The sequence below is a fragment of the Microtus oregoni genome, unplaced genomic scaffold (genome assembly GCF_018167655.1).
Source record: "Microtus oregoni isolate MIOR12 unplaced genomic scaffold, Mior012 000053F_ref0000044, whole genome shotgun sequence".
NCBI classification, from domain to species: domain Eukaryota; kingdom Metazoa; phylum Chordata; class Mammalia; order Rodentia; family Cricetidae; genus Microtus; species Microtus oregoni.
In genome coordinates, this window is record NW_024543829.1 from 4,599,875 (window position 1) to 4,613,506 (window position 13,632).

At 37.4% G+C, this 13,632-nt stretch overlaps 1 protein-coding gene across 1 annotated transcript in view; it reads right to left on the reverse strand.

The window, feature by feature from the left end:
• Positions 1–2,004: 2,004 nt before the first annotated feature.
• Trhr (thyrotropin releasing hormone receptor) overlaps positions 2,005–13,632 on the reverse strand; it is a 35,114-nt gene continuing 23,486 nt past the window's right edge. The window contains exons 3-4 of the mRNA XM_041637721.1: positions 9,147–9,533; positions 2,005–4,383 (exon numbers count right to left, since the gene is read on the reverse strand). Of these exons, the coding sequence (XP_041493655.1) occupies positions 4,327–4,383; positions 9,147–9,533 (444 nt within the window). The 3' untranslated portion in view covers positions 2,005–4,326. The remainder of the gene's footprint in view (positions 4,384–9,146; positions 9,534–13,632) is intronic.

Sequence of the window (13,632 nt, forward strand, 5' to 3'; positions counted from 1 at the left end):
ATACCTCACTCTTGACATTCCATTGGAAAAAAAATACACAGAGTGGCCAGTTATCTTAAGACAACTTTTAAATGTAATTCCACCCTTTTAGTTCATTCATAAATTATGGTTTTCCATTTCCATTTTATTGTATTTAATGTATTGATTACAGTCTCTGAGAGTCAAATGTTCATAGGCTCCATTAGAGATAATGAAGAGAACAGTTAAATTTAAAACTTAAAAACTACTATAACATTGGTGGTTGATGGGGCCATAAAGTAGATCATGCAAGAAGGATTTGGAAACAGATGGTTCGTGTTGGAGGATCTCTAGAAAGCAGAGGGCAAGCAGTCAGATAAAAGAGAAAGGAAGGTGTTTGGGGGTTGTTTTCCATATGGACAGTGGAAGCTTAGCCATGCACAGCCAGTTCAGAAGTATCCCACCAGAAGATGAGGAAATTTCCCACTGGGTTTCATCTTTCTCTATGTGATTGCTTTGCCCAGGTGTCTTAACTCCCTTGAAATTCTGGGCTATCTCTGTTTATACCGAAGGCTTCTCATAGCTTTGAACCATATGCTGGCCAGGGAGGCTCTCATCTCACTTTTCTCAACAGAAAAGAACTGCAGGGTGTGTGAACCTGTCTACCACAGCTGTGACGAAATCACAGAATCACAAAGCCCTCAGGGCACAAGACACCACCAGATGCTGCCACTACCAGCAAGTACTTATTCACAATGATGTGATAAAAGTCACCTTTTACAAGGGATATGTCAGCAGAAAGAACATTGTGAGACTGGGATGGGGAAGGCAAATGACTTTCATCAGAGGACGTACAATTAAATTGTGAAACTGTAGTTATTTTAAAGTTACGGCAATGACTGAATGTTGTTGGAATCTGAGGAGTTTTAAGACTTCTTGGTGTCTGTGGGGGGATCTGCACTGTAGCTAAGAAGTGTCATATGTCATCCTTCATCTTCATTGCAGTCTCTTCTTTTATAACACGTCCATTCTCACGCACTAGCAAAAGATTCTTGAAGGGCTGGTCCACTGTGTCCCGGGTACTGAGAAAATTACTGCCCTTGGCTGACCTTGGTGAGCAAGTGTGCTTTCATTTGTTTTTATTGCCATTTTCAGAAGCCCTAGAAGAGGGGAATACATATCTTGGTGAAATCTCATGAAGCTAATTATCTTAGATAGTTGAAAACTCGAAATATTTAAGATGTATCACTGTATAAGAAAGTATCATTGAATGGTGAATAGTATTAGTGATTCATAATCTTGAAGCAACTAAATGAATCTTCTCTTGCCCTCTGAAAATTACATGGCTTCAAGTACACACACACACACACACACACACACACACACACACACACACTCGCTTACTCATAATTAAACCTCTGTGTACAGTTGTGAAAGAACTGGGTCGTCCAGGCAACGTTGAGATTTGCTTGAGCATGATTTACCTCTCATATGCCAAAGCACATTTTATCTGTTTGCTGGTTGTGTGTTCTAGGTTTTGGCTAAACCTGTTTCTCCAGTTGCAGCACTGTCTGAGATTATCTGGAATTGAATGAAAACCAGAGTAATCTGCTTTACATACAAATATTTGAGTATACTTTGCTATTGGTGAAAAGGCGACAATAAGAAATATTTGAAGCAACTACTCCAAACAGGTTCCCAAATTTCAACTATTTGTTAATAGCTGTAATTTTCTCCTCATTTAGTATTAACATTAAATGAACTCATTAATGTCAGTGTGATAATGGATAGCATGAGTTAGTCATTGTTCAATCAATACACATTAAATATCTTACTAAAATTGAAAAGTATGTACTAATGCATTTACATACAATTATCTGGAAAAAATCGGTGGCACATGCCAGATAACAGTGTATCAATATGAAATGTTAGGGGCAAATGTTCTAGAGTCAAGCTATATCCAAAAAGGATGATTTCAATGAAAAGAAGCCAAAGGACATGGATCTTTCAGTTTGATGCTTTATTGCTCAGCAAACACATGCAGAAACGGACAGTTTCCTACAGTAGAGAGGACACAAATTACAGAACGTTCTCAAAGAAGAATCTGTGCCCACATGGACACAATGGTTAACCTCCAAGCAACGAGATGAATTGGCACACAGCTCTCTACAACCAAAGTCTTCCGAGGTACATTGTAAGAAAGCAAAGCATCCAGCTACACAATGTAAGCAGCATGCAAGTCAGCAGGTCAAGGACTATAAAACTATGCACTGCTTCTCAGTTTCACAATTCATATGGATGCTTAGGTCCACAAAGGGCCTATGAGCTAGCATAGATCTCTATATATAGCATAACTGGATAACTTCATGGCTGTTAGGGACCTCTGAATCATATATACATAAATAAATATTTCTCCATAGATGATGACAATGTGTATAGAAAAGATATGCACATATACAATATAGTTTTTACTTGGAAAATTGTGTCTTTAAGAATACTTTCAGAATTGTAACACAGAGAAGACAAATAGTATACTATAATTTCTGTAGATAGCAAATGAAATTCACAAGGTTTAGAAAATACACAATAGCTTATTTATACACACATCTACCTATGGAGTCTGGGTGACTATTTCCTCATCCAATATAAATATCAGAAAGTCTTTTATTTCTCTTTCTTTCCTTTCTGCTAGTGGCTTACCTTAACTAATTTCTGATGACCATACCACACTGGAAGCAGCCTTAATAGCCAGAGCTGATTCTTTTTAACCTGCACTTATTCATTTTCTTTCTCTTGTATGGATTGTCTTTTCTTGACCATCTAAACCAAGCCTATCCTTAAAAGAAATCCAATCTTCTTTATAAAATCCTTCACACGACTCTAGGACTCACTGATAGTCTATTCCCCTAGAGGAGTTCTAATGTTTGCAGTATGAAGTCATATAGGTTGTCTTTCTATTACGTACTCTGCATGTTTTATTCATTTTATTCGCATTTTAGTGATAATCTGTAATCACCTCTGAGCAAACAGACAATGTTTGATCATTACTAAATTAGGCGACAGATGTGAGGATGCTATTGAAGTTTGCACTCATGGTATATACACAAGGTCACGCTCATGGTATATACACAAGGTTGTGCTCATGGTATATATACAAGGTCACACTCATGGTGTATACACAAGGTTGCGCTCATGGTGGGTGTTTACACAAGGTCATGCTCATGGTGCATACACAAGGTCACGCTCATGGTGTATACACAAGGTCACGCTCATGGTGTATACACAAGGTCACGCTCATGGTGTATACACAAGGTCGTGTTCATGGTATATACACGAGGTTGCACTTATGGTATATATACAAGGTCACACTCATGGTGTATACACAAGGTCGCATTCATGGTATATACACAAAGTAACGCTCATGGTGTATACACAAGGTTGCACTCATGGTGTATAAACAAGGCCGCACTCATGTTGTATACACAAGGTCACACTCATGTTGTATACACAAGGTCGCGCTCATGGTGTATACACAAGGAGTGGTTGTCATCATCACCTGGCACAAATATAGTACAATTTAATGAGCCAAGAGAATGAATGGTTTAAGACAATAAAAACAATCAATAAGTTACATAATGGTAAAGATAAACCTACAGGAAAATCAGGCAGCATAAAGATTTTAGGTTATATTTTTTTGAGGGGGGGTGGTTTCAAAATAAAGATTCTCTGTAGCTTTTTGAAGCCTGTCCTGGACTCATTCTATAGATCAGGCTGACCTCAAACTCTGCCTGTCTCTGCCTCTCAAGTGTTGGGGTTAAAGGAGTGTTCCACCACAGCCCCTCTAGGTTATATTTTTTGGTTGGAGATTCACTGATTTACTTATTCAATCATTCAGCAGAAACTCAATGTCAAAGTCATGGTCTGACTTTAATTTGTGGGCTGTGAAGATGAAATGAATTTGTCCTAATGACATTTTCTTTTTATTTGCTTATTCAGAGTTATTCAGTATTCACGATTTTTGAAGGGTATATATGGAGGCTCAGAACAAAGTGACTTTCAGGCTGAGCTCAGAGTCCTCAGTAAGTGATAATTTCTTGAGACAGAGATAGACAAAGCACATATTAAGATAAACTCTCCAGTAATTTTTATGTATATCAAAACAGGAGTGGCTTGTACTCATAGGGATTAAATATTTGATTACTTATTGTGCCATCCTGTACCCTGTCAGCATCATGATGCCCTTACTGACTTCTGGATGAAGGCCTTTGGTCAGTTGGAACAAACTTATTCTGAATCGTACTGTACTTGTTTCTTTTCTGGAAAGATTTCACCTTTATTAATACTGGTCCAAGATGTTCGTGAGGAAGTTCATATTTCTTCCTGTTTGGCAGTCAAAGAATATGCACATGAATGGGATCCGTTTTTCTGTAAAGAAAGAAAAAGAAAGAAAGAAAGGAAGAAAGAAAGAAAGAAAGAGTCACTTAAACACTTGCAGGAATTCTAACTAATACTACGGTTAACACTACTGGTTACCAGCCTCTTAGTATAACTTTCAATACCCATTATTTCATTTTCTGCTAAAATAACATTTCCATTATTTCAGCTGAGATTCTATGGTATGGGCTCTATCAATACTTGAAGCCATCATTATGTGACTATGTAGTTTGTCACTGAATTCTTTTCTTGTCTTGCTACATCCAGATTATTGATAGTTTTGGACAATGTACTAACTTAGTATTGCATGTCCCAGCCTTTTCCAGTGTTTCTAGACAGAATTCTTTTTTTTTTTTTTTTTTTTTTTTTTTTTTTTTTTTTTTTTTTTGGTTTTTCGAGACAGGGTTTCTCTGTGGCTTTGGAGCCTGTCCTGGAACTAGCTCTGTAGACCAGGCTGGTCTCGAACTCACAGAGATCCGCCTGCCTCTGCCTCCCAAGTGCTGGGATTAAAGGCGTGCGCCACCAACGCCCGGCTGACAGAATTCTTAAAATATGAAAAAATCATATTCTATTTGGTTATCATATAGGTGCTTTGTATAAAAGAAGGCAGATTACATCTCGTTTGGTCTGATAATATCGAATACAAACATCCATGATCACTCTTGTCAAAGGATATTATTTGGGTATTGAATTAAGAATGATACGGATTAAACTTGCCAGTCAATGCAGTCCATTTGCTGTTGAAAAATCTTAATAGTAAACTGTATCCCAGTATGCAACTCCCCTGAATGACATCAACTGCTGAATGATTTAAGATCATAATTATAAATAAACACACAAGGAAAACCTTCCAGTGTCCTTTATGGTCTTCTTTATTTTGTGGAAAGTAAAAATAAGAGTGAAAATAGTTATTCCTAATTATAGTCCATTAAAATAGATTATGTAAATAAACCTTCTATCAAGTCATCTTAGGTATTAGCAGGTGGAATATTAAAGACTGGTTTAGGCTATAGTTCCTATGACTCTAATCTGCATTCTAAATACTGCCTAAGAGTGGCTATCTTAGGTTATATCACACAGAACTGCTTTCTTTCATTTTAGGGTAAGTTTTGTAAGAATAGAAAAGACTCGTTTGTCTCTCATAAAATTTTAGCAATGGTTTTTAGATATATTTAATGTTCTTTTCCAGGTTTCTAACTGCAGCTTGTGAAATGCCAAGTCTCTATTCATATTCATCATATCACATTCATATCTCTAAACATATCAATTCCACATTATTCCTACTATACAAATCATGGCAACCTAAATAGAAATTGTAGAAGCAACAGACCAGTTTTTCATTAACTAATACATTTATAAAAATTAGCATTTGCATAATATTTTCCTATACTTAGTATTTTCAGCAGAACATTTGTACATTCACTTAGGATACTTCAGGTCCACATTTGCTCTTTGAGGAAGTTGAGCAGAGTTTTCCTGCTCTGTGTAAAGTGGTATTTGTGGAAGGATGAGAGTTTGAAAGGAGGGAACAGGGAGACAACTATCAACAGAGTGTTCTACAAGATGTGTGTGTGTGTGTATTTGCTAGTGTAACACTTTATATTTGTTCAGCACAGTGTTTGTTTTTGTATATATTTATCCATTACCAGCTGAAGACATTTAAAATAAATTGCTCCAGAGTCTCAAGTTTGTGTCCTTGTCGCCAGAATGGTTCTAAATATTTGAAATGTTTCTTCAGCTTGGGGCTTCCTAGTCTTCTTGCAATCCCATATGCTTTCCTGACTTCACATGCAACACCCCATCCCCTCTAGGAGTTGAATCGGAAGGAAAATAATACTGAATATGTTGTTTGTAAAATTAATAGAACTATGGGTTAACAATTCAAATTACTGTCCTCTTAAAAGTTAATTCTTCCAACTTATCATTTGTAGATTAGAACGATATCACTAGTCCACATTTTTAAAGAAGCGACCAGAACAGAGTAGCTCTTGCTTTGCTAAGACGTGCACCCTCCATGAAACAGCTCCACTAGCGACTTAAAACCTGGTTCCATTCCGCGTTCCTTTACATGGCTTTGCTAAGCTGTTCCCACAAACCACTCATTGCTTTGGGTAGGTTATCAAGGTTTACCCATAATTCTGTGCATTTTACGTACTTAGAAATGTTTATGGGATTTGAATCTTTCCCATTTAACTTCAGCATGTAGAATACTTGTGATCTGCGTCAAACTTGAAAGGTTTGCCCAAACAGAGGAAGAAACCCTAAGAGGGATTCTTTATTTGCTTTTGGGATTCATCCACCTTTGCACACTTTCCTCAGGTGTGCAATCTCCCCAAAGTCCCTCAGCAATGAACAGAATTAGAAGTAATATTACAATGCTAGGAACCTTAGGGAGTCTCTTAATAAGATGATTTCTCTACACCAGCACAACTTAATTTGGTCCTGTAGTTTCCATTTGATGATATATAGTTCTGATTATCTATGGAGATACTTTATGAGTTAATGCAGCATGATACTGAATATTTTAGAAAGTTATACCTCCTTGGTGTAAATTCAGCTATCTGTTGGCCATTACACAGAAACGTTTACTTTTAGAATGGCATTTTCTTTGAAGGTGAAACACTATGGACTGAATTCTTTTGAATTTCTCATCTGATCTAAAAAAAAAAAAGGCTAACAAACAACTTTTCAAAACTTAAAAGGGAAAAACTGAGGCTATATATTGAATGTTCTAAGGTCAGAAAAGTGGATTTATCATGCATATATATGTATATTAGGTTAAACATGTTGTTTGCAATATCTGATACTGTTATTCATATGTGTCTGTATGTATTGTGTGGCCACTGGGTCACGATAATTTAATTATCAACTTTACAAAAAGAAAAAAAATTTCCCTCTCTGTAGTTGCCACACGATGTTTGAAGACACGGTAACTGAGATAACGGTGCTTAAGAGTCTACCAGTGTGTTAAACACATAGTAGATGTTCAATTAGATTATTTCCTCTCCCTAATGTAGGATGTTTAAAATATTCCTATTCTATTTTACATAAATTTTTGTACATGTGGATGTGTATTTTCTTGCACCTAAATATGTGCTTATGTGATTTGAGGTTGGGTCATTCTATTTTCCTATCTATATTTCTCCAATAGTAATTAATCCAGAATAGAAATTAAATAAAATAGATTGCTTAGTGTTATGCAGGTAAACTTCTGGTCCTTTCTGTAAATTTTTGGTTGCATCTTTTTACTGATAATGTGGAAGGAGAAAAATGTCTTTCTGGAGTAGATGAAGAAAATTTCATACAAGTATACCTAGAATGGATCCTGGATGATAGGATCCTCATGAACTCAATATATTCTTTATTAAGAAGGTTTAAAGGGTTAATTATCATTATCAAATAAACTTTAAAGAAAAACCATAAAATAAAGATATATGCTGGAGAGAGGAAAGTGACAGCTTTACGGGGCCTTTAAAATATGGCTTTTAGGCCCAACTATTAAAAATTAATGACTATGAAGCTCTCACCAAGACCAATTTATAGTCTTCAATATCTGACTGGTTTTATCCCAGTGGGTGAGTTATTTGAAGAGGATTAAAATAATACCTGTAAGCTTCCTGGGTAGAGGCACATTCATACCTGTCTAATAATAACTAGAAGGCTAGGTCAAAGTTCAACCTGTACAGATGAGCTAGCAATAATAGGCTGAAATCAGTTTAAAATAAACTCAGGAGGTTTGCAGTGTTTTAATTTAGAATCTGTAAACAAAATATCCTAGGTATTTGAAGTGAAGTAAGTCTGAAAAATGACAAGGGAGAGCAGGGAAAGACAATTGGAGGCAAGTTAAAGTCCAACTCAGAATCGGGTGTCTTCGCGTTGAGACAAAATAGCAAGAATTTGACTGATTTCAAACAGCTGAACCTCAGAAACTGCTTCAGACTTTTAAGCATGGCCCAGCTGGACGAATTTGCTTGACATAGCTCATTAGCTGATGAACAAGAAGGTTCAAAGGGGATTTTGGCTTTAATGGTTTTGAGAAAAAAAGTGAAAGCATGTTTTAAATACCCAGCCTGGCACTTGCTATATATTTGAATTTCATTGTATGTTGGGAGGTCGCTTCACAGAAGTTTAGACTGGGCATGCCTTTATTCCATTCATCATTTCGGAAACCTAAGAGCTGACAAAACTTAGGTTTGCTTCACATCAAATCCTCATGTTTATGATTTGGGGGGTATTTTGAGTTTCTAGTTCATTTTTAAACATGTAGCTTAGATATTCATAAAACAGTACTATACGTTGTTAAATGAAATGCTTAATTAAATCATTTTAAAATCACATTTTTTTTCAAACTGCAAAACGTGTAGATATTTGGAGCATGTGTGTATAAAATCACATTTGATAACGTTTTTGTGAAGAATTTAAACTATTGTCAAGATTTCATGGCAATGTCTTTACCCCAGGAAAGAGAAGGATTTCTCACTTTAAATGAAAGCGAACTGCCCTTTAGTTTCTATCACTTATCCCCTTCAGAGACAGACCCCAGTTTTGTGATTCTAGTTTGGAAAGAAGGAAAGTGAAAAAACACTGTCATGGGTTAAAGCATTCAGGGCCAAGACTTGTAGAATTAAAGGCAAGCCTGCCTGCTGTGTCTCCAGGGTAAGTATTGTCTGTTTTCTCTCGCATAGATCACAGCACAGAATTTCACTATGATTCACTTGCTTCTTATTCATGAATCAGCTCTGACTAAAGGTTACCTCAGAAGCCGAGCAGGTGTCATCAAATGACACTTTTGTGGTTGACACGTAAGTCTCAGTGACGGTGATGTCATCCAGCTCTGTGCTGAACCGGTCTGACTCCTTGATGACGCTGTAATTTAGAGCCACGCTGTAGTTGGCCGGTTTCTCTGTGGGCTTCTGCTTGCAATTGCAGAGCTTTCTGAAGGCTGCACGGAATTTCTGAGACATGAGGTTGTAAATCACTGGGTTGATGGCACTGTTGAGGTAAATGCAAATTCTGCAAAAGAGCAGGAACCAATTTTCCTGGAAAGGGCTAGAGAGAAATGAGTTGACAACCACAAGAGTCCTGTAGGGCATCCATAAAAGGGCAAACAGAATTACAACCACTGCCAGCATCTTGGTGACCTGTGGAGAAACAGAGAGATGCAGTACAGACACCAACAGAAACAAATCAAGCTAATCCTGCCGCCTTCTTCCCTTCCACAGTTATCTTTTCCAAGATGTAGTCTAAGACTGCCTTTCAGTCAGGTTTTTTTTTTTTTTTTTTTTTTTGTGAAGTTTAACCCAGAAAGTAGAATTGAGGGAGCAGAGAAGAATGTGACCCAGGAGGAAAGAACAAAATCGGAGTTTAGCTGAGATAGCTCTCGCTTGGACAACTGAACTCAAATTCTGTATTCCAGAATTATCTGTCAAAAAGACATTTATTCACCAGCTGCCCGCTACTCTTTGTTGAAGGATGTCTCACCTAAGTATTTCCAGGGCTTTCTATCTTAAGAACTCCTAGAGATTTTAAGACACATTTCTTTGATAGAAAAAAAGTCCCAACCTACAGGGACCTCTGAGTACCTAAAATGCAATGCCGTCAGGAGCGACCCACTTCAACAGTAGGTGGGATTAGTCCAGCTAAGGCTTTCCTTGCTGCTTCCAAATGTGTCTGTGACAAATACTATGAGACATATTTCTAAATCCATCACCTTAACTGTAGGAAATTATCCTAGACTTCCTCATAGGCCATCTGTAAGATGGGACCAAAGTACCTTCCATCATCAAAGGTGATAACATAATTGTGCTTTAAGATGCAGAAAAATTGCAGGAGCTGTGGCATGTCTTCTCGGTATCAGGTAACACTCAAGCGTTGCGTATTTCTAATCAGAAATGAAAAGATTATAATCACTTGGAGGGAGTACTGTGTCTGCCAGTTTTCAGACCAGGGAATGGGAGTCCTGCTGGAGTGAGGTGATCAAGGGCGCTCAGTGAAATCTGGCATTGTTCACATTGGACTTACAGTAAGATCACCTGGCTTTGATTCTACAAGTAGTTTTAAGATCTTAATCAAGTTATTCTTCCTTTTGGACATCTGAAGATCTGCCTGCTATGTTTTCTTCACTTTACAGAGTTATTGAATAATTAAAATAATGAGTGGGGTGGGACTAAAGCACCATAAAATTCTAACCTCCCATTAAGGGCATTATAGAGAGATCATAGTTTCCCAACTACATGATGAATGTACGTAATTATTGCAGAGATCATCTTTGCATGCAGATAATAACTAATTGATATTCTTTAGATATTTTTTGTTGCTTTGAGAGAAACCAACTTCTTTAGTTCACACTTTGTAGATGTTCTAGTGACCAATATCAGAAGTATATTCTTTCTCTTCCAATACTGAGGTGAAGTGAGTTGACAAGACAAAAAAAAGCAGGTGGAGTGCTCCCCTTTAGCGATCACGTCCTCCCCACTTCCTCCTTCCCAAAGCCTAGACCACTATTAATCTAAGCGGTGATCCTATAGAGTTACCTACTTCAAATATTTTATATGAATGAAACATACAGTCAATTGTGCACAGGTTGAGATATTTAGTGACCTGTACTGCAGCTTGTATTGGTTGCTTATTTCTTTTCATTGCTGGATACTATTTAATAGTGCATACATATTACATTAATTTTATTCATACTTTAAATATTTAGTTGTAATCACTGATACAGCTATGAAACTTTGGAGTTGTATGTGATTGATTGTGGCTCTTTCTGTTACCTTTTACTTCTGTTCCATCTGTAGCAGTAAAAGTACTGGTTGGTACATTTTTAAACTGATATCTTATATAATAATATGAAATACTCCTTTAACTTTGAAAGATAATTGTCATTATGATACATAGCAAAAACACTAATTGACTTTACAGATATATTAGAACGCAAGAAAGACACAGAGTAAGATGAAACCAAAATAGTTGGGATCCATATTTTTATGCTGTTCTTAAAAATAGAAGACTAGGGTCTGGAAGGATGCTCAGCGGTTAAGAATGTTTGCTGCTCTTCCAGGATCGGGGTCCCAGTATGCTCATCAGGTGGCTCACAGCCCTTTTAAGTGCCAGTTCTAGGGAATCACAGTCCATGTTCCTTTTCTGTTTGTCCAGACACAGTACACACCACACACACACACACACACACACACACTTACTAGAGAGGGGAGAGAAAAAAATCTGTTTTCTTTCTTTCTTTCTTTCTTTCTTTCTTTCTTTCTTTCTTTCTTTCTTTCGAAGATGGACTATAGCACAGCATTTTTGTTTCCTTAGGAAGCAGTTCCATAAAGGAAAACATTTATGATACAGGAGAGAATGAGGAATAAGATGCTTGAAGGACCAGTGTTCAGGATAGAGACCGCATCCAGTCATTATTAGTGGGGACAGGATCTCTTTTGCTTTTTCAGCCACATTTAAGACGTCAACACACTTTATAAAAAGAGCCAGATAAAAAATTATTTTTAATCACTCTCTAGAATCTAATAGAGTTCTAGTCATAGCTAATAGCTGAGGCCTTTGGAATTAGCTGATTTCTTTCACATCACTGGAGCATCTGCGGGAGAAGTTGGTCTTTCCATTTTGTTGATGAGGAAGTGGGAAATGAGCTCAGAGAAGCTGAGCAAAGGAGCCTGCTGCAGGTGACAGAGCAGCTGTTGAGCCTACACCCTTGACTCTGGTTCTTATTGTCTTTCCCTTCCTGTTCATTCACTACGACATCTACTTCTATAGATTTTGTTTGTGGACAATCTCGAAGGGTTGGTATTGCTACCACACATCACTGGAAACCTGAAATCTCCATGCTGCCCCCCCATGTCTTTTGGCCCCCAATTGAAGTCCTCCATTTAGTGTCCTGATTAGGGGACAAACAGTTGCCCCAAGGCAGTCAGGAGTCCTTCACACCAATCTGCTTCCCAAGGAAACAAACAAGAAAATTGAAATGCAGAAAATAGCCATGAAAAGTAATGGAAACTCGCGTTTCTTAAGACACAGTGCAATTAATTGCAAATCATTTATTAGGCTCTGGTTTCGTGGGACCTGGTGACACTTTAATTAATTGTCAGAGATCAACTTATTAGTCTTCCTAGGAAGACATAGGATATTTAGTTGGGATTCTTGTACTGATTGAGAAAAATACCTAAACTTTGATTCTGTGAATGATTCAGAGGGGGAAAGATTCTGTGTGTGGTCTTGGGATTCGCTGCTGTCAATGAATGAATGGAGTAGAAAAAGAAGGTGGAACTGATAGACAGTGTCAAGGTTTTCTAGTTTGTATCTGCCTTCCAGGAACGTGGGGCACAGACCATGACCCACGTTTAAACTTCCCTTGTACTCTCTTGTATTCTGTTGTCCTCTCCAGCGCCGAGGAGCTTTGCTAAGGCTAAAAAGTTGACGTCCAAACCTGTCCTTAAAGAGTTTCTATTGACAGCTCTTTACCTCTTTGTTTAATGAGTGATTTTCCAGGCATCATAGCAGGAAATCTTAATTTGTGAACAAGTTCTTTACCAATTTTGGATTCCTTATAGTATAAGTCCAGTGCTCTGCTTTCGACTTCTCAAGAAAAATAAATCAAGATGACACTTAGGAAACACATCTTGGGGATAAAAAGTCAGGAGGAGCCCTCAGTACAGAAGCCTAACCCATAACACATGCTCAGTGAATGGTTGTATTGCTGGGTAAATGTTTATTCTTACCAAATATGTGTGAGATAAGAATCCTTTAAATTAGCAAAGTGCTGTGGCTCTCGCACTTTTTTTTATGACTGGGAGACTCACTTTCAGAACACTTCATTCTGAAAGCAGTGGTTGGTTAATGAATACAAACCAGTTAGCCTTTAACATTCTAATGCCATCCTTTAAAGGGCAGCAATACATTCTGTGTCTGGACTCTATCCATGTTCTCTTGCTTTCTGCATATTAACAAAGTGTTCCAAAACTGGTTATATTTTGCTCTTAGCTCTCAGCAAAATGATCAATGACCTTTTGCATTTTGTTATATTAATTGAGGCAGTTGAAGGATAAACTGACTTCATAATTAAATAGATCTGAGTGAAGCCATGCCGCCGTGCTGATTGGGGCCCTGGTTTTTTTTTTTTGTTTTTTTTTTTTTTTTTTTGCTAGCAGAGTGTTCCGTTTTCTTTTGATGTATGTCTGGACATTCAGCTTTGAAAACAATAATTGGTGTGAGGCACTGCATACCAGTGTG